At 37.2% G+C, this 25,844-nt stretch overlaps 1 protein-coding gene and 1 pseudogene across 1 annotated transcript in view; one reads left to right on the forward strand and one right to left on the reverse strand.

The window, feature by feature from the left end:
• The window catches only part of USP14 (ubiquitin specific peptidase 14), a 48,452-nt gene extending 26,918 nt beyond the window's left edge, over window positions 1-21,534 (reverse strand). Inside the window, exons 1-5 of the mRNA XM_068563564.1 lie at window positions 21,325-21,534; window positions 16,142-16,287; window positions 13,990-14,022; window positions 6,738-6,842; window positions 5,913-6,016 (exon numbers count right to left, since the gene is read on the reverse strand). Of these exons, the coding sequence (XP_068419665.1) occupies window positions 5,913-6,016; window positions 6,738-6,842; window positions 13,990-14,022; window positions 16,142-16,287; window positions 21,325-21,340 (404 nt within the window). The 5' untranslated portion in view covers window positions 21,341-21,534. The remainder of the gene's footprint in view (window positions 1-5,912; window positions 6,017-6,737; window positions 6,843-13,989; window positions 14,023-16,141; window positions 16,288-21,324) is intronic.
• Window positions 4,793-5,189, forward strand: LOC137777042 (prefoldin subunit 4 pseudogene; annotated as a pseudogene).
• Window positions 21,535-25,844: the final 4,310 nt, after the last annotated feature.

Raw genomic sequence — 25,844 nt, forward strand, 5'->3', positions numbered from 1 at the left:
AGATCCCGTGTGCCTCAACAAAGATCCCACATGCCTCAACAAAGATCCCACATGCCACAACTAAGACCCGACGCAGCCAAAAATAAACAGTATAAATAAATAATAATAATAAATTTTTTAAAAATAATAATACCTTAAAAAAAGTCTACAAATAACAAATGCTGGAGAGGGTATGGAGAAAAGGGAACCCTCCTTACACAGCTGGTGGGAATGTAGGCTAGTGCAGCCACTGTGGAAAACAGTATGGATGTTCCTCAGAAAACTAAAAATAGAATTACCATGTGATCCAGCAATTCTACTCCTGGACATATATCTGGACAAAACGGTAATTCAAAAAGATACATGCACCCCTATGTTCATAGTAGCACTGTTCACAATAGCAAGACATAGAAACAACCTAAATGTTCATCAACAGCTGAATGGATAAAGAAGATGTGGTACATATATACAATGGAACACTACTCAGTCATAAAAAAGAAAGAAATAATGCCATTTGCAGCAACATGGATACAACTAGAGATTATCATACTAAGTGAAGTAAGTCAGAAAGAGAAAGCCAAATAACCATATGATATCACTTATATGTGGAATCTAAAATATGACACAAATGAACCTATCCCAGAAACAGAATCACGGACATAGAGGACAGACTGGTGGTTGCCGAGGGGGAGGGGGCTGGGGGAGGGAGGGAGTGGGAGGTTGCGGTTATCAGATGTAAGCTTTTATATACAGAATGGATAAAACAAGGTCCTATTGTATAACAGAGAACTATATTCAATATCCTGTGATAAACCATAACGGAAAAGAATATTAAAAAAACAGAATATATATATGTATAACCAAATCCCTTTGCTGGACAGCAGTAATTAACACAACATTGTAAATCAACTATACTTCAATAAAAAAAGCAAAAAACAAAAAACTTTGGGGCAAAAGGAAAAGATAAGAATTTATAACTTATTTTTTAAATATTTATTTATTTATTTATTTTGACTGCATGGGTCTTAGTTGTGGCGTATGCGATCTTTAGTTGTGGCATGTGGGCTGCTTAGCTGCGGCAAGTGGACTACTTAATTGCAGCATGCATACTCTTACTTGTGGCATGCATGTGGGATCTACTTCCCCAACCAGGGATCAACCCGGGCCCCCTGCATTGGGAGCACAGAGTCTTACCCACTGGACCACCAGGGAAGTCCCTTTTATAACATTTTTTAAAAAACATCTGAGCAATCTCATCTAATGAACAGAAAACAAGCAAAACCTCAGAATTAAATACTTTCATTCCTACACAAGAATAAATTAATGATCCAAGCATGCAACTTAAAAAATAATAAAATAAGCCTAAGGAAAACAGAAACAAAACATTAATACAAACAAAAGTAGAACGAATCAGACAACTGAAAGAACTGAGTGAATAAATCTAATAGCTGATTCTGTGAAAAATACACAAACCTCTGGCAAGATAATCAAAAGAGAAAAAATAAGAAATAAAAAGGGAGAAAAAAATACAGATCCCAAAACCGAGTAACTCATATGCTAAAATAGTTTAAAGACATAAGGACAAGTTCGTAGGAAAAAATAAATTACCAAAACTGACTCAAAAAGACACAGAAAATGGACATTTAAAATGCCCCAAAAAGGGCTTCCCTGGTGGCACAGTGGTTGAGAATCCGCCTGCCAATGCAGGGGACACGGCTTCAAGCCCTGGTCCAGGAGGATCCCACATGCCGCAGAGCAACTAAGCACATACGCCACAACTACTGACCCTGTGCTGTAGAGCCTGCGAGCCACAGCTACTGAGCCCATGTGCTGCAACTACTGAAGCCCACACGCCTAGAGCCCGTGCTCTGCAGCAAGAGAAGTCACCACAATGAGAAGCCCGTGCACCGCAACGAAGAGTAGCTCCCGCTCACCACAACTAGAGAAAAGCCCATGCGCAGCAATGAAGACCCAACACAGCCAAAAATAAATAAATAAATTTATAAAAATAAATAAAATGCCCCCAAAAAAGTTGGGTCCAGCCAATTTTACTGCTAAGTTCTATCAAAAATAGATCATTCCTCTATAAATTTGAAAATGAAAGTCAAAGAGCAGTCTAGTAATTAATTACTAATGAAAAGACTATTTTGTACTTATTAAGAGTTGGCTTGCCAGTCTCCAATAAGACAAAAATATTGTCATGGGATACTGTCTTTTACAAGTAACTTATAGAATTTTCAAGGGTAATTTTTATTATATACACTTTTCACTTTAGGTTCTAAATTTAGAACTCCCACATTAAGATGAGGTTCCACTGTTGGGCAGCATCAAGCAAACCAGATTTTATCCACAGGTATAGTTCTTGGCCCTCACCGCCTCTCTTCAGCTAATCCAGTCTGTTTCTCTTGAATGTGTTTTCTTTCTACTCTTCATCGTTATACATCCCACTCTCCAGAACCTGCCATACATTTAAGGATGAACTTCAGCATCTCTAGCAGTAAAGCATCTTTCATGGAATTGTCCTCTTTTCTTTCATTCCTATTTTATCAGTTAGTGTCATTTTCCCAAAGACATACAACCCCATCCACGTCATTCTGTATCGATTAAGTTAGTAAGTACAGGGGCTTCCACCCTCTTGCAACAACTTAGAATTCAAAATAGTTTATTTGGTTTCAAGAAAATGGAAGCAACAAGATGAAATCTCCCTGCTTATATAAAACTCAGAGAAGTAACTCCAAAACATGACAGAGAGCTCTCCTTGAAGCAGAGGCTATAATAAGGAATCCCAGATGAAAAAAGTAAAGAGGAAGTCTTGGAAATAAGGCAAATCTGTCCCAACTAGCCACCCTCTATGACAGGGAGCTGCCCCAGCAAGCTACTCATTCAGATAATTTGCACTTGGGACACAAGAGAATACACTGCATAAGATAAGTACACCATCTTCAAAGAAATGAAGATCAATCCATATATCCAAAGAGAACAAAGTTAAAGGACCAAACAGGAAAAAAAACCTTTAAATAAGAATACTTTGGAGCCTCAGAGAAATAAAAGCAGGAATCATATCCAAAACTTAAGAAAGGGAGATCTTATTAAAAAGAACAGAAGGTTGTGATAAATGAGCAGTTGTGAAACAAAGCTAACGTACAAATCAGTGAAATGTAAAACAGAACTGAGACATTCTCCCAGAACACAGCACATAAAAATAAATTAAAAGTGCAGAGAAAAAAAGACATTAGCAACAGATCCAAAAACTCCAATATTTAGAATATAAGAGGAAGGTAAAATAGAAGAGAAGCAATATCTGAAGAAATAATGGCTAAGAATGTCCCAGAGTTTAGGACAAGAGTCCTCAGACTGAAAGCACCCACTGAAGGTTAAATGAGATAAATAAAAGAAAACCCACACTTACGACTGTTGGAAAACGCTGAAAACAAAAATAAAGAGAAAACCCTAAAAGTTACTGACAGAAAAGATTAAGAACAGAGATTGATATTAGACCTCTCATCAGTAACCATGCGCACACTAAAACAGTGGGGAAATAACTATAAATCTCTGAGGAAAAATAACTGACTTTAACATTTCCCAGCAAAGCTGTTCTGAAACAGTACCCGTTTACTTGGTAGTCTTCCTCCATTAGACCGTCGGTACCCTGAAGACAGGTGCTCTGTCTTGTGCACTGGCAGTATATTAGTGGCAATCTAGGCAACTTCATGTAAATACCTGACAAGTGTTCACTTCAGAGAAATTCAGAAAACCTTCAGTTACTCTCAGGTTTCTGCATGTCCCCTCTCTCTCCTCTCTACTGCTCAATTTTATCAAAGCATTTCATAAGCCAGTAAGGGGAGAAAAAAACACACAGCATTCATTAAGCTGTCTAAGAATCCAAACTGCAGTTCAGAATTCCACCACATATTAATAACTGGCAATGTATGAATCAAAATAGATGTAATAAATTTAGTCAGAATTAAATTACATATTTTTTAAAGTTACACATTTATACTCACTGAAGAGAAGGGACCCTCATTTTACAGACTATTTGATATGTTCTCAAAACAGGGATAACTGTTTACTCTGTTTACTTTTGTAAATACAATAGTATAAAAACAAAGTTCTATTTCTTTTAAAAACCATTACTCACTGGTATAAGGATAAACATACAACGTATGTGTTTCTAGACTAGAATTGAGAATCCAATCTTATTATTACATACATTATGGTCAATTAATTTTCAAAAAAGGTGCTAAGACAATTCAACAGGAAAGACTAGTCTTCTCAACAAATGGTACTGGAAGAACTAGACATCCGCATGCAAAAGAATGGGGAAAACTACCTCCCACCATACAAAAAAATTACCTCAAAATGGATCATAGACCTAAATGTAAAAGCTAAAACTATACAGCTCTTAAAAAAAATTTTATAACCTAGAAATTAGGCAATGGTTTCTTATATATGACACCAAAAAAAAAAAAAAATTCAACTACATCAAAATTTAAAATTTCTGTGCTACAAGAATGCGGTCAAGAAAGTGAAAAGACAACTCACAAAATGGAAGAAAATATTCGCAAATTACGTGAAAAAGGACTTGTACCCAGAATATATGAAGAACACTTACAACTGAGTAATAAAAAGACAAACCATTTAAAGCATAGGCAAACGACGTGCTGATCAGACATTTCTACAAAGATATACAAATGGCCAATAAGCACATGAAAAGATGCTCAACATCATTAGTCACTAGGTAAATACAAATGAGAGCCACAATGAGATACCATTTCACCCTTAGGATGGCTATAATCAAAGACAGAGTCCCCAGATGGCAGCCACCATGAAGATGACTGCATAGATGTCAACGTTACATTTGAAGATCAACAAAAGATAAATTTTCACAGAATACAAGTAGAATCACACAGTTAAAGGAAGAAACAGAATTTAAAAAGAAACAGCTCCAAAATTTAGGAGATGCTTGTGAGGCTATCACACTTGCAGATGACAACTGCTTAATGATATCTCATCAGATTAGTGATGTTTTCATTAGCCATTCTCAAGAAGAAACACAAGAAATGTTAGAAGAAGCAAAGAAAAATTTCCAAAAAGAAACTGATACCTTACAATCCAGAGTGGAATCAATTCAGCAGGTGTTAGCAGATTTGAAAGTTCAGTTATATGCAAAATTGGAGAACAACATAAACCTTGAAGCACGAGAAAGCTAAACATTTTACAATACTTTTAAAATGTTGCTCAACACAGGTTACCATGTGACCGAGCAATCCACTCATAATCAAGAGAAATGAAAACAACTCATCTGCACAAAAACTTGTGCTTGAGTGTTCATAGCAGCATTATTCATAATAGCTAAAATGTGGAAACAATCCAAATGTCCATCAACTGATGAATGGATAAACTAAACATCGTATATCCATACAATGGAATATTATTCACCCATAAAAAGGAATGAAGTATTGAATCATGCTACAACATGGATGAACCTAGAAAACATTATGCTAAGTAGAAGAAGCCAGTCAACAAAAAGACCACGTACTGTATGATCCCATTAATATGAAATGTCCAGAATAGGCAAATCTGTAAGACAAAAAGTAGATTAATGGTTGCCTAGGGCTGGAGGTGGGAAAGGTATAAGGAATGACTGCTAATGAGTATGAGGTTTCTTCTGGGGGAGCAGGGGAATATTCTGAAATTAGATCGTGGTGATGGTTGCACAACCTTGTGAATATAATAAAGACCATCTAACTGAACACGTTAAAAGGCTGAATTGTACGATAAATGGATTATATCACGATAAAGCTGCTAAAAAATATATATATATGTGTACACACCCACACACACACACATATACATATATACGCAAAACAACACTATTCATCCAAACCTCCTTTACCCAAAAAGGACATAAAACAATCTCTCTTCTGTCTTACCTTTTAAGGGCATCTTTGAGTTCAGGTACAGAACGAATACACTGAACTGTAGCATTCATGTAACAAGTATTACCAAGGTTTGTCAATCCACATGGTAATTCCATCTGATAAGGAAAAGGATTAAATCATTTTTATAAGATGACACAGCATATATAAATCACTAAACACACTGAAGCAAATACAATTTACCAACTCATACCAATTTATTCCACCTTAACAATGTTTTATTTCCCTAACAAAATATCATGCGGACAATCATCCTGTTTTAATTCCCTTCTTAAAAATAATAAGAAAACAATCGTATCAGTTCTGCCTCCTCTGCAGGTTTATCACTGGAAGAGGGTAACAAAATATATACAGAAACACTTCAAAAAAATGAATGGTACTATATAAATGCTGGGTAGTAAAAATAATAATAATATTTGACAAGTGTGTGTTGGCCAGTTTCTAAACCAACACTGCATTTAAATTAAGGATAAACTGTATATTTTCAACATGGAAGGTTTTAAGAATTTAAATATCCCAGCATTTAAACTATTTAACTTCTTTGAGCCTGGTTTTCCATAAAATAATAGTAAACATTTAAATAGCACTATCTGCCAGACACATATTTATTACAGATATTCACTGACTTTATAATGAATTATTCAATTAAAAAAGGATTTGTTGAGCCAATTTCAAAGATAAAACTTTTATTTACTGCTAATAACATACATCTTAATATTGATTAAATCTTCAAAACATGTAGATGCTTTCTGAAAGGCATCTTACTAACTGTACTTCTTAAAAGTAGTGATCAAATATATAAAATGTGGTATGTCTTACAGCAGATGCTAACTGTTCTTCTGTCATGTCTTCTACAAAGACAGTTTTAGCTGAGGGTTCCTCAGGAAGAGCATCTGCTGACCCCATCATTAGTAAAGTCATTCCCTGTTTAAAAAAAAATTAATTTCATGAAAATGCTGAAAAGCTGATCACGTTTATGTCCAATGAAAGAAGCCAGACACAGAAAAACACATGTTGCATGCTTCTATTTGCTAGAAAAGGTAAATCTAGAGAGACACAAAGTAAATTAGTGGTTGCTAGAGATGAAGGTGGGAATAGGGAGTGTCTTTAAATGGGAACTCATTTCTTTCTGGGGTGATGAAAATATTCCAAAATGAGACTGTGGTGAAGGTTACACAACTCTGTAAATACATTAAAGATCACTGAACTGTTAAAAAAATAAAAATAAAAAAAGTACTAGCGTGGCTGCCTCAGGCCACAGGTCACCTGCTTATCTGAAAAGGAAACTTCTTAGAATGGTGGAACTTCTTTATCTTGACTGTGGTAGTGGTTTCATGACTGTATAAAGTTAACCAAATTCATCAAACTCTTAAACTAAAGTAGGTGAATCTTACTCTCTATATACTATACGTCAATAAAGCTAACAGAAAAAACACGGTCACAAAGAAAGCTGAGAATGTTTTCAATACTGGAAAGGAGAGAATTCTTCAAATCATCATTAATATTTAGTGGCATCATTTCTCCCCATAACACACTAAGCACTGATAAGATTCTTTCTATGAAAGTCTATTGTGTAAATGTAACCATTATTTACATTTGAATAGAAATATTTTGAAAGCATTGAAATCTCCATTATTAGAAAACATCAAACCAAACATATAAATTAGTTCAAAATATCTAATTTTATAATTCTACACATTATTAACTTAAGGGAATACTTATATTCAGTACAGATACGCCATTCCATACAACAGAAGAACAATGGAGACACTGTCACCCTAAATCTCATAATCCTGAAATGTGAACATCTTATTCAATATCTTTCTGGAAGACACAAACATCTGAGACAAAGAGAGAGGGTAAAGAGGTTTAAAAGAAAAAAAAAGGCCAGGAGGAGAGATTTTTTTTTTTAAAAAAGGACAATAAAATAAATATATCTAGACAAAGATTAAAATTAGTAAATTAATAAGGTCACCAAACTCATAGTCTTATGAGTACCTATGCTGAAATCCAACAATCTTCATTCTATCACCTATTATTTTTACTTAAACGTTCTATAAGATAATAGCAAAGCAGTACTAAGCCATCACTAAAGAATCTTTTTTAAAAGACAAACTGTCGGGCTTCCCTGGTGGCGCAGTGGTTAAGAATCCACCTGCCAATGCAGGGGACAAGGATTCGAGCCCTGGTCTGGGAAGATCCCACACGCCCCGGAGCAACCAACACTGTGCGCCACAACTACTGAGCCTGCGCTCTAGAGCCTGTAAGCCACAACTACTGAGCCCGTGTGTCACAACTACTGAAGCCCGTGCGCCTAGAGCCTGTGCTCCGCAACAAGAGAAGCCACCGCAGTGAGAAGCCCGCGCACTGCAACGAAGAGTAGCCCCCGCTTGCCACAACTAGAGAAAAGCCCGCATGCAGCAACAAAGACCCAACACAGCCAAAAATAAAATAAATAAATTTATTAAAAAAAGAAAAGACAACTGTCTCAGGAAAACCGAATATCTGAGGAATATACTAGCAATAGCCAGTTAGAAAATACAATAGAAAAGAAAGAATACCAACAAATATCTAAGAGTAAACATAACAAGAAATATGTAATACTTTAATAAGAAAACTATAAAACTTTACTTAGGGATATTAAAAAACACCTAAAGAAACTGAAGGACACGAAAGATTTCTGGACTAGAAAAATTACTGTAAAGATGTGATTCCAAATTATCATATAAATTTAACTAAATTCCTTTCTGAAACTTTACAAAATGTTTCATTCATGCAGCAAATTCATACCCATGACAACAGCTAAGAAATTTCTGAAAAAGAAGAAAGACTAAAAACAACAATACCTTTAAAATTATTAAGAAAATAATTTACAAAATGAAGAATGTTGAGGACAATAATTTAGAAAAAAAATACTTTGAGTTCTCCACCTCATGACATGCCACACCCAAAATGAATTACAAATTGAAGATTTAAACGTAAATAAAATGAAACAAATAATTACAAAACACTTAAGTTAATTTTCTAAAAAATCTTACTGTTTTTGGAAGATTTTCTAAAATTGACATAAAAGATGAAAGGACTCATGTCTCTAGTCTCTAACTACATAAATCTTAAAAACCTGCCCATTAGCACAATCAAAGTTTTAAAGGACAAACTTAAAAAAAAAATCACTATATATAGGCACAATAGAAAAACAGGCAATAGAGATAAGTAGAAAGCCAACAAAAAAGGCTTAAAATTAAATTAAATATGCTTCCACCTTAAGAAGCTAGCAGAAGTATATATTAAAATCAAAGTAAAAGGAGGAAATGAAGCAAAGAGGGGAAATCAATAAAATAATAAATGAACAAGCAAAAGTTAACTCTTTGGATGACTGGGGAGGAAAAAAAAAAAAATCAATGAAACTTTACAACCTCTGCCTAGATGATAAAGACAATAAGCAAGAAATCACAATTTGCCAATATGGGGGCTGGGGGAGGGGTGGAACAACAGAACTACAGATTCTAGAATTAAAGGATATCCTGTAAGAGTGTAGTATGACAATCAATCCAACAATTTAAACTAAACAGACCAATTCCTTAAAAGACACTACCAAAACCGGTGTAAAAGAAAATATAACATCTGAATAATCCTACAGTTATTAAAGACTCTAGGGGCTTCCCTGGTGGCGCAGTGGTTGAGAATCCGCCTGCCAATGCAGGGGACATGGGTTCAAGCCCTGGTCTGGGAAGATCCCACATGCCGCGGAGCAACTAAGCCCGTGTGCCACGACTACTGAGCCTGCGCGTCTGGAGCCTGTGCTCCGCAACAAGAGAGGCCGCGATAGTGAGAGGCCCTCACACCGTGATGAAGAGTGGCCCCCGCTCGCCGCAACTAGAGAAAGCCGTCACACAGAAATGAAGACCCAACATGGCCATAAATAAATACATTAAAAAAACAAAAGACTCTAAATTCTGAATTAAACGTCTTCCCACCAAGAAAGTTCCAAGCCCAGAGAACTTCACTAGATAATTCTATGAGACACTAATATGTGTGTGTGTGTGTGTGTATATATATATATATATACACACTCTTTCATAAAAGAGGAGAGGTATGAATGCTTCATAACTCATTTTATATGGTCAGCATTATACTGATAGAAAAAAATCAAACAAAGACAGTTCAAGAAAACTACAAACCATATCTCTCACAAAAACAGACACAAAAATACTTAACAAAATACTACCAATAGAATTATATAAAAAGGAAAATATATAGTGACCAAGTGTTTTACTATTTCGAAAAAGGCAGTGTAGTTCACCACATTGAGATTAAAGGATTTAAAAAGAAAAATCATTTCAATATATATAGAAAAAGTATTTGCCAAAACTCAACTCCCATTCATGATAACTCTCAGCAAACTAGAAATAGAAGAGAACTTTCCTCAACCTGATGAACATCTGTAAAAAACCTGTAAAACATCTGTACAAAAGGGACCAAAATTCTACAATGGGCAAAACTACCCTATATATGGTGTAACTGTAGTCTCAAAAAAGAGGAAAGAGAAGGACAGACAGAAAAAATATCTAAAGAAATAGCTAAAGATTTTCTAAATTTAATAAAAACTATAAACACACAGATCCAAGAGGTTTAAGCAGAATACACATAAAGAAAACCTGACCAAAACAAATAGCTGAAAACCAATAATGAGAAAAATCTCAAAAGCACCCAGGGAAAAAAGGACACATTACATGCACAGGAACAATGATAAGAATGACAGCAACTGTACAAATCAGAAGACATCTTTCAAGTACTGAAAGAGTGTTAATCTAGAATTTAATACCTATCAAAAATGTTTTTCAAAAATGAAATGAAACCAAGAGCTTTTCAGAAAAACAAAAGCAGAGAAAACGCATAGATAGGCTCTGCAAGAAATGTAAAAAGGAAGTTCTTCAGGCAGAAGAAAATGATATCAGATGGCAATTTGGATCTGGATCCAAAGGAAGAGCACCAAAAATGGTAAATATGGGTTTTCTACATTTTTTAATCTCTTTAAAGGATAAATGACTATTTAAAGCAAAAGTGGCAATGTAGAAAGTAATAATAATAGCAATGTAGTATGGAGTTTCTAACAGGTAGAAGTAAACTATATGTATGTATGACAACAACAGCACAAAGCAGGTAAATGGAAATACACTGTTGTAATAGTCTTATACTATGCCTGAAATCACTCGTTATAGATACATAATATAAACCCTACAGCAGCAGTTCAAAAACATCAAACATCATCATAGGACCCTTTATACCAACAGTTGGCAAACTTTTCCTATTAAAGGCCATATAATAAATATTTTAGAATTTCTGGGCCACATACCATCTTTGTTGCATATTCTTCGTTGTTTTCAACCCCACCCCTTTAAAAATATAAATATCATTCCTAACTTGCAGGCCTTACAAAAACAGGCTGCAAGCCAGATTTGGCTCAGAGTTCACAGTTTGATGACTCCTGCTTCACGTTCTTAAAAACTGAGAACTTCTGTTATGTAGGTCTTAGCCATCAATATTTACTGTATTAGAAATTAAAACTGAGAAATTTTAATAATATTCATTCAAAAACAATAAACCCACTTAATGTTAAGATAATTAATATTTTTATGAAAGATAATTATATTCTCAAAACAAAACTAGTGAAGGCTGATATTGTATTACATTTTTTCAAATGTCTTTAATGTTTGGCTTAAGAGAAAACAGTGGATTTTCATATTTGTTTCTGTATTCAATCTGCTGCAGTATCACATGTCCCACAACCTCTGAAAAATTACTGTACATACATAATCAACAATAGAAAAGGCAAATAAAATCTGACTGTTAATGAACACAGGCTTTCTTTTTGGATAATGATATGTTTTAAAACTAGACAGTGTTGATGGTTGCACAACTCTATGAATATAGCAGAAAACACTGAAATTAACATTTTAAAGTGCTGAATTTCATAGTCAGTGAATTTTCTCAGAAAACTTATTATAAAAGCGTAAATAACAAAACAGAGATAAAGCAAAGGCAGAGAGAAACACAAAATTAAAAATAATAGAAAAGAAGGCAGCAAAAGAAAAAATGAGACAGAAAACAAATAGCAAGATGGTACATTAAACCCAAACATGTGGATAATAACATTGAACATAAGTGGTCTAAAGGTTCCAATTACAAAGTAGAGATTGGAAGACTGGATAAAAAAGCAAGACCCAAGTATATGCTAACCTAAAAAAATCCATTTTAAACATAAAGACACAGATGGATTAAAAGCAAAAGGATGGGAAAATACATGAAGTGCAAACAATAATTAAAAGAAATACGGTGTAGCTTTATTAAAATCAAAGTAAAACTGAGAGCAAAGAATATTACCAGGGATAAAAAGGAACAGTTCATTGTGAAGAGAGGTCAATTCATCAAGATTTAACGATCCTATATATGCATGCACCTAATAACAGAACTTCAAAATACACAAAACAAAACTGATACAACTGAAAGGAGATATAATCAAATCCACAATAATAGTTGGAGATTATGACACACTTGATAAAAGAAGTAGACAGGGCTTCCCTGGTGGCGCAGTGGTTAAGAATCCACCTGCCAATGCAGGGGGACACAGGTTCGAGCCCTGGTCCCGGAAGATTCCACATGCCGTGGAGCAACTAAGCCTGTGCGCCACAACTACTGAGCCCACACGCAACAACTACTGAAGCCTGCGCACCCAGAGCCTGTGTTCCGCAACAAGAGAAGCCACCACAATGAGAAGCCCGCGCACCGCAACAAAGAGTATCCTCCGCTCACCACAACTAGAGAAAGCCCGCGCCCAGCAACGAAGACCGAACGCAGCCAAAAATAAATAAGTAAAATAATTCAAAAAAAAAAAGGTAATGGGTTTGCTATTGCTACTTTTAAATGAATAATATGTCTAATTTCTAATACAATAAATATCGACGTAACCCATATATATGAAATTCTTTGGGGTTTAAAAATAATTTTTGAGAGTGTAAAGAGGTCACAAAGACCAAGAAATCTGAGAACTGCACATGCCAAAAATGCAAGGTTTAATAGTTAAAAATCAATGAGACTAGCCAGATTACCAGAATAAAAGAAAAATCATATGATCCTTTTAATAAGAAGCAGAAAAGCACTTAAAATTCAACAGCCATTCATAACTTAAAAGGTCTTAGTGAACTAGGAAATGACAAAAGATGTCCACTCCCACCACTTTCTATTCAACACTGTATCAGAAGTCCTAGCCAGTAAAGTAAGGCAAAAAAAGAAATAGCAGCCATAAAGACTGGAAAGGGAAAAGTAAAACTGCCTCTATTTGCAGAGAGCATGCTTACGTACATAGAAAACCCAATGGATTCTACAAAAAAACTACTGGAACTAGAAAGTGAATTTGGCAAGGTCACAGGTTAAAAATAAACTGTATTTTTATAATCTAGCCATGAACACTGGAAAACAAATTTTTTTTAAAGTATCATTAAATAGCCAAGAAATGTTAAGTTCCAGAATCTAACAAAAACCGTGCAAGCTCTCTATACTGAAAAATTATAAAACTGAGCTAAGAGAAATGGAGAAGTGCACCTTATTTAAGCATTTCAGTACTCAATACCTTTAAGATGTTCATTCTCCCCAAACTGAACTACAGATTCAATGCAACCTAAACAAAATTCCAGGAGTCCATTTGTAGGAGTTGACTAATTCTAAAATTATAAGGAAATGCAAAGGAGCTAAAATATTCCTGAGGAAACAGAAAAAGCTGGAGAACTTACATTATCTTATTTCAAGACTGATTATAAAGCTTTAGTAATCAAGACCATGTGGTACTAGTATAAGGTTAATCAAATATATCAATGAAACAAGAGTCCAAAAATAGACCAACAACTGATTTTCAAGAAAGACTCTGACATAAATCAATGAGAAAAGGAAAATATTTTCAACAGATGGTGCTGGAACAACTGGATATACAGACAGAAAAAAAGGCATTTGGAATACATTTTGTATAATAATTAGGGAACTGCATTATAACTAGTGTTCTTAAGATAATACTTACATTTTTTATTTTGATGTTTCCCCAATCATCATCCTGTTTTAAAGACAAATAATAAACATTTAACCACCCCCATATAATCCAAACATAATCTAAAAATCAACTAATTTTAGATTTCTACTTCAAAATAGAAATTGTCTATATGCAGATTTTACTTAAAATTACTGTAATCAAAAGTATTTTTTAAAAAACAAAAAACAAATGCAGTCCTAAAACTAGTAAGTCTAACAATTGTTCAAACTACATAAGATACAATCTAAAAGACAGTAAACTTGGCAGCACCAAAAGTACTGAAACACTTGACTGATGACAAATGACAGATGCTAATTTTTTGCATATTTGGAACCAGCAGAGCTAATAACTAGCATATGTTTGACAAGAATAAAGAATAACTTCAGAAATGAAATAAGGTCTACATAATTAGGGTGATTATATAATTAATCACCCAAATCAAGAGACTCTTGAGAATGAAAGTGCTATTAAAAATTATACCAGGAGAGTAAACAAGACTACCCAAGGCAAACTAACCCTTAATAGTATTTGCTGCATCCACAAATGTTTCTGAAGTCCTACATTTCACATCTATGAATCAATTAACAAATACTTTGACTTCAGTATGTTCAATTTAAATCAAGTTTTTTTTGAAATGCCATGATTGGTCCACAGATATTTTGGCAGCTAAAAGCCCTTCCCTTCAGAGGACAGTCAGTTCCATATCACTCCTTCCTTTTTACCGAAAGTACCAGGCACTCAATACACCTCCCTTTGGTGGTGCCACTATTTCTTTTTGGGCATCCTGCTTCAAAGTAGAACACTAAGTTTCTAAATGCCCTTCTCAGTTTAAGGGCCATTACTGCTAATCATAAGGAATGACAACTATAAATGTCTCCTCAAATAATGCCTCCTCCTACTTATCCAAGGTCACACAAAGCTGGGAAATGAACCCAGATCTGCTTGACTTGTAAATCACATGTTCTTTTGGTGCCTTACTATATGTTACTTAAGCCTCTCTGATGCTCAGTAAAATATGTAAAATACATTTACTTTCCTCATTTTTAATATACATACAGTTGAAAATTAAAGAAAACAAAAGCCTGGCACAGAGTAAGTATTCAGTTAAGTGGTAGCTATTAGTCATAGCTTCATTTAATTAACATTTTCCTGTAATTCTCCACAGTATACCACCAGTACACAGCTCAGCACAAATTACATTACCAAGTTCACTAATGACCAAAAGCTCATACTGCAACTTGAGGGGAAACAATGTTTCTTCACCAAAATCTGTTTTACGGCCCAGCTAACAGGGGTAGCCAATCCTTATCTCTAAAGTTAATTAGAGCTCTTTAGCATTTCACATCTAACTCTTGAAGAAAGTGTATTTTAAAAACTATACTTATATAGTATTACAAACAATAATAAAGAAAATACCTTCACATCTTTTCTGTGGTCCTTCATCAATGATACTGGTAAGTTTGGACTCTTAACTGTAATCAATGTGATCATTCCAAGGGAACTAAAGGAAAACTTAAATTCCCTCTTTTTTTAAACAAAAATTTCTTTCCTCCCATCTCCAGCAGGTGTTAGACAGTGATTACTTCTAAGAGAAAGGGGCTCTTTTTAATGGTAGGATGCAAGAAAGGCCAAAGGAAAAATTAACAGTTTTCCAGTATTCCAGAACCAGGGCCTTAGTAAATTTGGTACATTCGCATGTATATACAAAAACATTGTGTAGTAGCCTTTAAAAAATAAATTTACCATACTGTTCCATATTTTTAACAGAGATAAAATTTCTAACCCCATAACTGAAAATTACTAAGGAAATACAAATAGACTTTTTTAGTCTATACAAAATGAAATACTTTTAACACACCTTCATAAGAAAAAAATGCAAACACAGATAAATGGAAAGTGCCCCAGTCCCCTGACCCCCAGAGATAATCATTGATAAAATGCATTTTAAAATAAAAATTTTAATGATGCTTTATAATATAGTGTTTTGAAATGGCTACAATGTTCCTTCCTTAAACTAACATGAATAAGAGTTTTAATACCATAGACTATATACTCTCACCAAATAAAAAATACCTTAAATGCTACATTTTCTGGTGCCAGTTATTTTCACTAGTACATAATGAAAATCTGGACTAAATTTTACCTTCAATGTTCCTCCTTTCACCATAACCTTCTGTCTGGCCGGCTGGACTCCAGTCAGTGCAAAAAGCTGAGCCTTGAACACCATCGGAGGTTCATCAGTATTCAATTCTACACCTTCAAATTTCTCCTTTCCCCATTTCACAGTAACTGCAAACAAACCATAATTTTTTTTTTTAATTTACAAAACAACAAGACTTAAGATTTAGAAGATCCTTAGGGAACTATTAGGCTAGTTCTTGAAAGCCAAACTATGTCATTAATCTTTTTACACACCTAATGCCTACCAAATCAGGAGTGAAGTGAATGCAATAGATCTTGGATAAAATTTAACTGGATCTAATCCAACTTCTCATTTGATAAATAAGGAAACTGAGACTTAAAAGAAGCTGATTGATTAATGTCACAAAACCAGTCAGTAAATATTCAGGGCTTCTGAATCCTACTCCAATAATATCTGCAAAATATGACCACACTGAAATACTTCCCAGGATAAAGTTCAGACTTCAGAATGTGTTTATTTAAACAACCATTAAAATCAGTTGAATATTACATACTGCTGAAATAGAGAGGGGAAACTTGAAAGGCTAGAATATTTTGAGAAGAAAAAATATTCTTGGGAAAATAAAGCACACTGAAAACAGGTTAAGGAATATAGATTCTGGATTATAGGAAGAAAGGTGTGGAAGAACTGAAAGGTCTGCCTTCTGAGCAAGAGGTGCTCAAATATTAAGAAGAATCCAAAAATATAGCTAAATCATTAAAAATTATAGAAATCCTACTTCACAGCCATTCAGATGGCTACAACAACAACAACAAAACCACAGAAAATAACAAGTGTTGGCAGGGATGTGGGGAAATTGGAACCCTTGTGCATCGCTCTAGGAATATAAAAATGGTACCACCACTGTGACAGAAAGTATGGTGGTTCCTCAAAAATCAGGCACAGAATTACTACTATGTGATCCAGCAATACCATTTCTAGGTATATACCCAAAAGTATGGCAACCAGGGAATCAAACTGATATTTGTATACCCATGTTCCTAGCAGCATTATTTCACAATAGCCTAGAAATGGGAGCAACCCAAGTGCCCATCAACAGTGGTATATACATACAATGGACATTAATCAGCCTTAAAAAAATAATGAAATTCTGACACATTCTACCACATGGATGAACGTTGGAGACATTATGCTAAATGACACAAGCCAGTCACAAAAGGACAAATACTGTATGATTCTACTTATGTGAGGTACCTAGAGTGGTCAAATTCCTAGAGACAGAAAGAAGAATGGGGGTTGCCAGGAGGCTGGGGGAAATGGCAATAGGGGTACAGAGTTTCAGTTTAGGAACGGGAAGAATTTCCAGAGGTGGGTGGTGATGACGGCTGCACAGCGATGGGAATGTACTCAATGTTAAAAACTGTACACTTAAAAATGTTTAAAACTGCACTTTATGTTACATATATTTTACCACAATAAAAAAATTTCAATCAATCTCATAAAATAGCTAACTTTTGAAATATGTTAACATAAATAAACTAGGGAATTCCCTGGCGGTCCAGTGGTTAGGACTCCATGCTTTCACTGCCCAGGGCCTGGTTTCAATCCCTGGTCAGGGAACTAAGATCCCACAAGCCGTACAGCACAGCCAAAAATAAATAAATAAATAAATAAATAAATAAACTCACTCACTCAAGGATGTACATAGTTTTTTCCACTGAAAACTTTATACCTACTCAAAATGAGACTCCCATAATTAATAGTTGTCTAATTTCTGATTACTAAAACCAGAATATAAAAAAGTGACCCTGACTCCAAATCCCTATTCTTTCACTAGTTTAATTAACGTGTTAGCGTTCATTCAATGATAAGCCCAGTTACAAGGATTAGGGAGACTCTCTGTGAACTTACAGTTTAATAAAGGAGAGAGGAAAAAAGGTTAAAATAATTAACAATACAATATAAATATTACAAATGCTAGAGGAGCACAGTGGAATGCTTCATGAGGGAGGAAGGATTCTCCGGAGAAAGTGTTAACTGTGAGTTACCACTATCAACTTTGAGTCTCAAAGAAAAAATTAGGTGTTAGCCAGAGAATAAGAATAAAAGCATTCCTGGAAAAGACACTCAAAAGCATAAAGCAGCATGGTGTCCTCTGAGATACAAGTAATTCCCAGAGTGAAGGGGAAGCAGCTGAACAAGGAGAAACTGACCAAAGATCAAGTCAGGGAAGATAACATAAGTCATGTTAAAACATACAGGCTTTAGGTTGTACAAAATGTGCAACCCCTGAAAGGTTTTCATAAAGGCCACTTTGGTCTGGTTTGAACAGTAGAACACTCTAGCAGCAGCAGAGAAAATATTGGTTTGAAGGGGGAACGACTACAATCATTGAGACAAACCAGAAACATATAACAATAGTACAAACAAAAGAGAGGACTAAATCAAAACAGTATTAGAAATAATGAAGACGAAATCTATAATTTATTTAGCTGTGTCACCATGGGCAAGTTAAACTTTTTGCTTACCCATAAACCAGGGGTTCCCAACCCCGGGGCCACGGACCATACCAGACCATGGTCTGTTAGGAACTGGGCCACACAGCAGGAGGTGAGCAGCGGGCGAGGGAGAGAAGCTTCATCTGTATTTACAGCTGCTCCCCATCGCTCGCGTTACCGCCTGAGCTCCGCCTCCTGTCAGATCATTGGCAGCATTAGATTCTCATAGGAGCACGAACCCTACAGTGAACTGCGCATGCGAGGGATCTAGGTTGCTTGCTCCTTATGAGAATCTTTTTTTTTTTAGTACTTTTATTATTTTTTATTTATTTATTTATTTTTGGCTGTGTTGGGTCTTCGTTTCTGTGCGAGGGCTTTCTCTAGTTGTGGCAAGCGGGGGCCACTCTTCATCGCGGTGCGCGGGCCTCTCTCTATCGTGGCCTCTCTTGTTGCGGAGCACAGGCTCCAGACGCGCGCAGGCTCAGTAATTGTGGCTCACGGGCCTAGTTGCTCCGCGGCATGTGGGATCTTCCCAGACCAGGGCTCGAACCCGTGTCCCCTGCATTGGCAGGCAGATTCTCAACCACTGCGCCACCAGGGAAGCCCTCCTTATGAGAATCTAATGCCTGATGATTTGAGGTGGAGCTGAGGCAGTGATGCTAGCGCTAGGGAGTGGCTGCAAATACAGATTATCATTAGCAGACAGATCTGACTGCACAGAGACCATAATAAATCAATTGCTTGCAGACTCATATCAAAACCCTATCAGTAAAAAAAAAAAATAAAAAAAAAAATAAAAAAAAAAAAAACCCTATCAGTGAGTGGGAAGTGAAAACAAGCTCAGGGCTCCCGTTGATTCTGCATTATGGTGAGTTGTATAATTATTTCATTATATATTACAATGTAGTAATAATAGAAATAAACTGCACAATAAATGTAATGTGCTTGTATCATCCCGAAACCATTCCCCCCCGACCCCCTCCCCGGGACTGTGGAAAAACTGTCTTCCACGAAACTGGTCTCTGGTGCCAAAAAGGTTGAGGACCGCTGCCATAAAGGAGAATTATACTAGTACCACGGGACTATGTTGAAAATTAAAACAAAGCAACATGTATAAAAAACATTAGCTTTGTACCAGACAAAAAAGTGTTCGCTAATTTTTACAGCACTTGTTCTTAACCACGTAAGTGTCTGGATGTTTAATTTTCTATCAAAACTTATGACAGTACTTAAGATGTTCTTGTTTTAATATAGGGCTTTTTGCAGAATCTGAAAATACAGATTCTCAATATGGAGATGTCAAAGGAAGAAACCTTAGAAATCTACTTCAATTCCCTCATTTTGGAAATGAGGAAAAGATCTGATTAAATATTTAAGATGGAACTCAATTTCTAAAATAGAAAGTCTGGTGAGTACAGGCATTTTTTGAGGGAAACAAACTACCTGTGTGTGTTTAAGTATTAGCATACACAGATTATTTACCACCATTACTTAATTAATGCCCCTTAAATTCTATATTGCATAAATAGAATATTTCAAGTACCATTCTACTGTTCCATTGTTGTGGCCTTAGAAAAAGAGGTTGAGCAATCATTATTAAAGAATTTGGGGACACACAGTTTTGAGGGCATTAGCCTGCTGTGGCCCCCTTTACCTGGCAAAGCAATAAAGCTATTCTTTTATACTTTACCCAGAAAAAAAAAAAGTCATTATTAAAGCATTCAAGATTCTAGAACATCAAGAATCCATGTCGAGTTTAAACATTATTCTTTGGTTTGATGTCATTCTTTGAAAACGCTGAATCTTCAATAAAGGAATTATGATAGAGTGTCAAGGATGGCCAATGAATCACACATCCATAGCCAACTGGAGCCACCACATACACTTTAGGGGCCATTTTGAATTACACTAGGAGACAGCAAGGTCCGTTAACTCAGTAAGAACATGATCCTTGGCCAACACCTATGGACTGCCATCACGCAAAAAAAAACCCTGTCAAACGCCAATCAAAAGGAAATGATACCCGCGGACATCTGTATTCCTTTACCTCTTAAAGCTAACACTGTGCTTCGGACACAGAAACACAAAACAGTGTTTGATGAAATGAAAACGAAGCAAAAAGCTCGCAATCTGCCACAGGATAAAACTGAAATTGGTACAAACGGGGTGGTGGCAGCAAGGGGTAAGCGAAGGGAGGCTATGGAGGGAAACCCCCGGAACGAGGAAGGAAGGCTTAACCTCACATCCCTGGTCCCTCCATCACTCCCTTACCGAGGCTTCCCCTCCTGGCCGCTCCCTTCCACGGCTACCACTGAAGAGGCCCAGGAAATGCCACTGCACCTCCAGCCTGGTCCCTGCTGCCCCGGGACACAACCTCACCCTACCCCGCACGTGAGAACAGAAACAGAACTATTCTGCAGAGTCACCACTCGGAGGGGCGGACGCTCGCTGCTTCCCCACCTCCCCTCCGGCTCCCACCCCACCCACGCGGCGGCCCAGGAGGGGCACGGCTCCCTCGCGTTGCAGGGCCCGGAACTCGCAGGGAGAGAGAAAGGAGCGAGGGTCCCCTCCACGCCGCGGACTCCCCGCCCCGTGCTCAGCGGGGCGCCCGCCCTGCAGGCCAGGCCTACACAGAGGCCTAGCCCCGGGCGGGACTGCGGGGCACGAGACGAGGAGGGCGCTCACCGGAGTAGAGCGGCATGGCGGGGCGCGCTAGGAGGCGGCGGCGGCGGCGCAGGAAGGCTGGGCCTGGCAAGGGCGGCGAAAGGAAAGGGCCGCGAAGAAGCTGTGGCGGCGGCCGAGGCGGAGGCGCGGTGGTGGCGGCAGACACGGTGCGACGAGAGCCTCATTCAAACCGGCCACTGGCGATGACGCAGTAACACGCCGTCCGCCAGCCGAGCCACGGGGCGACTGCGGGGAGGAGGCAAGGCGGGGCCTGCGGGTGGAGAGACAAGGGAGGTGGGAGTGGCCGGGGGAGGCGGGGCGCCCGGGGCCCCTGCGCCTCACAGGTGCGCGCCTGCGCACTGCACACCGCCTGCGCCCACCGGCTCCCAGCCCCGCCCCGCCCCGCCCGGCTGCAGACACTGTGGGAACCTAGTGTCCCAGCGGCAGCCTCCTAGGAGGTCGTTCACCCCTGTTTCCAAAGGGTGGGGCAGTACGAGCTGGGGCTTTTTTCCCTCTGCTAATGTAGGCTGGAGAAGAACCTTGCTCCGCCCCTCAACTTGGTCTACTTATTAATGAAAATGTCTAGCCCTCCCATTCAGGATTTTGCAACAAAAATAAACATCAAAATGATCTGAATATTTCAGAGATAGGTCTGTCTTGGTTGTAATGTATTACTGCTGTTTCTAACACCTGTTCGGACCCTAGGTTGGCTCTAGTAAAGGAGTAGATACAGCGAGCGCCCTTGCCTGCCCCGTGGAAGTTATGTGCAGCCCTCCACTTAATTGTCTTGGACCTGTTTCCTCAGCCTGGTAAATGAGGAAGCTAGACTGGAAGGTTTCTGAGGCCTTTTTCAAACTCTAAATTGTCACGGCTGAGATCCGTTTAAAACTTTCTAGATGAGTTAGAAAGGAAATAGAACCTGTAAATGAACGAAGGAATTTCGAAAACGTGGAAATTAAAATTGAGGTGTTTCTTGCCTAATATAGAGGTTTTATAATGATCACCTATACTGCAAAAGAGGAGTTGAAACTGTCCCTATTTCAAAACTAAAATTCTCCATATTTTAAAACAGTACAGCCCATAGGAGAGTGAGTTTTATCAGTCTACATCAGGAGTCTTACCCTTCACTGCTTCATTATTCAAGGCCTATCATAAAAATATAATCCAAAATGTGACCAAAATAACACAAAGATACGCAGAACGTTATTTAAAGTAATATGTGTAATATTAAGTGAAAAGAGTATATCGGATTTATGCAGTACATAAAACCATTGTTCATAGGTTCAGACTTTTTTAAAATTTTTTTAACATCTTTATTAGAGTATAATTGCTTTACAATGGTGTGTCAGTTTCTGCTTTATAACAAAGTGAATCAGTTATACATATACATATGTCCCCATATCTCTTCCCTCTTGCATCTCCCTCCCTCCCACCCTCCCTATCCCACCCCAGACTTCTCTTTTTAATTGAAGTACAGTTGATTTAAAAGTTGCGTTAGGGACTTCCCTGGTGGCGCAGTGGTTAAGAATCCACCTGACAATGCAGGGAACATGGGTTCGATCCCTAGTCTGGGAAGATCCCATGTGCCACAGAGCAACTAAGCCAGTGTGCCGCAACTACTGAGCCTGCGCTCTAGAGCCTGCGTGCCACAACTACTGAAGCCCGCATGCCTAGAGCCTGTGCTCTGCAACAAAGAGAAGCCACCGCAGTGAGAAGCCTGCGCACTGCAACGAAGAGTAGCCCCCACTCGCCACAACTAGAGAAAGACAGCGTGCAGCGGCGAAGACCCAATGCAGCCAAAAATAAATATTAAAAAATAATAAAAAATAAAAGTTGTTAGTTTCAGGTGTACAGAAAAGTGATTCTATATATATATTCTATATTCTATATATATATTCAGAATATATATACACTTTTTCAGATTGTTTTCCAGTGTAAGTTATTACAAGGTATTGAATATACTTCTCTGTACTATACAGTGAGTCCTTGTTGTTTATTTTATGAATAGTAGTATCTGTTCATCTCAAACTCCTAATTTTTCCCTCCCCCCCACTTTCCGCTTGGGTAACCATATATTTGTTTTCTATGTCTGTGAGTCTATTTCTGTTTTGTAAATAAGTTCACTTGTATCATTTTTTAAGATTCCTTATCACTTATAAGTGATATCATATGATATTTGTCTTTCTCTGACTTAGTATAATAATCTCTAGGTTCATCCATGTTGCTGCAAATGGCATTATTTCATTCAATTTTATGGCTGAGTAGTATTCCATTGTATATGTATACCACATCTTCTTTAACCATTCATCCGTTGATGGATATATAGGTTGCTACCATATCTTGGCTATTGTAAATAGTGCTGCTATGAACATGGTGCATGTATTATCTTTTTTCTCCAGATATGTGCCCAGGAGTGGGAATGCATGATCATACAGTAAGTCTATTTTTAGCTTTCTAAGGAACCTCCATACTGTTCTCCATAGACTGCACCAATTTACATTCCCACCAACAGTGCAGGAGGGTTCTCTTTTCTTTACACCCTCTTTAACATTTATTATTTGTAGAATTTTTGATGATGGCCATTCTGACCATCATGAGGGAATAATACCTCATTGTAGTTTTGATTTGCATTTCTCTAATAATTAGTGATGTTGAGCATCTTTTCATGTGCCTGTTGGCCATCTGTATGTCTTCTTTGGAGAAATGTCTATTTAGGTCTTTTGCCCATTTTTTGATTGGGTTGTATTTTTGATATTGAGCTGTATCAGCTGTTTGTGTATTTTGGAAATTAATCCCTTGCCGGTAACATCATTTGCAAATATTTTCTCCCATTCTGTAGGTTTTCTTTGTGGTTTGTTTGTGGTTTCCTTTGCTGTGCAAAAGCTTTTAAGTTTAATTGGGTCTCATTTGTTTATTTCCATTACTCTAGGAGACAGATCCAAAAAACTATTGCTGTGATTTATGTCAAAGAGCATTCTGCCTATGCTTTCCTTCAGGAGTTTTATAGTATCTGGTCTTACATTTAAGTCTTTAATCCATTTGAAGTTTATTTATTTTAATTTATTTTATTTATTTTTGGCTGCGTTGGGTCTTCATTGCTGCACGTGGGCTTTCTTTAGTTGTGGCGAGCGGGGGCCACTCTTCGTTGTGGTACGCAGACTTCTTATTGAGGTGGCTTCTCTTGTTGCAGAACACGGGCTTTAGGTGCGCAGGCTTCAGCAGTTGTGGCTTGCAGGCTCTAGAATGCAGGCTCAGTAGTTGTGGTGCACAGGCTTTGTTGCTCCACAGCATGTGGGATCTTCCCGGACCAGGGCTTGAACCTGTGTCCCCTGCATCGGCAGGCGGATTCTTAACCACTGCGCCACCAGTGAAGCCCCATTTTAAGTTTATTTTTGTGTATGGTGTTAGAGAATGTTCTAATTTTATTCTTTCACATGTAGCTATCCAGCTTTCCCAGCACCACTTCTTGAAGAGAATATCTTTTCTCCATTGTATATTCTTGCCTCCTCTGTCAAAGATTAATTGACCGTAGGTGTGTGGGTTTATTTCTGGGCTCTCTGTTCTGTTCCATTGATCCATCTGTCTGTTTTTGTGCAATACTACCCTGTTTTGATTACCATAGCTTTGTAGTGTTATCAGAAATCTGAAAGTATTATGCCTCCCTCTTTGTTCTGTGCCCTCAGAATTGCTTTGCCAATTCTGGCTCTTTTGTGGTTCCATATACATTTTAGGATTACTTGTTCTAGTTCTGTGGAAAATGTTATGGGTAATTTGATAGGATCATGTTAAATCTGTAGATTGCTTTGGGTAGTATGGCCATTTTAACTATATTAATTCTTTCAATCCAAGAGCATGGGATATCGTCCCATCTCTTTGAATCATCTTCAGTTTTCTTTATCAGTGTTTTGTAGTTCTCAATGTGCAAGTCTTTTACCTCGTTGGTCAGGTTTATTCCCAGTTTTTTGTTTTGTTTCGTTTGATGTGATTTTAAAAAGCAATTTTTTTTTTTTTTACTTTTTCTTTCTGATATTTCATTGTTAGTGTAAAGAAATGCAAAAGATTTCTGTATGTTAATCTTGTATCCTGCTACCTTGCTGAATTCATTTATCATTTCTAATAGTTTTTGTGTGGAATCTTTAGGGTTTTCTGTATAGAGTATCGTGTCATCTGCATATAATGACAATTTTACCTCTCTCTTTCTATTGGATGCCTTTTATTTCTTTTTCTTCTCAGTTTGCTGTGGCTAGGATTTCCAATACTATGTTGAATAGAAGTGGTGAGAGTAGGCATCCTTGTCTTGTCCCAGAATTTAGCAGGAAGGCTTTCAGCTTTTCACCGTTGAGTATTTTGTTGGCTGTGAGTTTGTCATAAATAGCTTTTATTATGCTGAGATTTGTTCCCTCTATACCCACTTTGGTGAGTTTTTAATCATGAATGGATGTTGAATTTTTATCAAATGCTTTTTCTGCATCTATTGAGATGATCATGCGGTTTTTGTCTTTTCTTTTGTGGATGTGCTGTAACTGATTGATTTGTATATA

The sequence above is a fragment of the Eschrichtius robustus genome, chromosome 14 (genome assembly GCF_028021215.1).
Source record: "Eschrichtius robustus isolate mEscRob2 chromosome 14, mEscRob2.pri, whole genome shotgun sequence".
Classification (NCBI taxonomy): Eukaryota; Metazoa; Chordata; class Mammalia; order Artiodactyla; family Eschrichtiidae; genus Eschrichtius; species Eschrichtius robustus.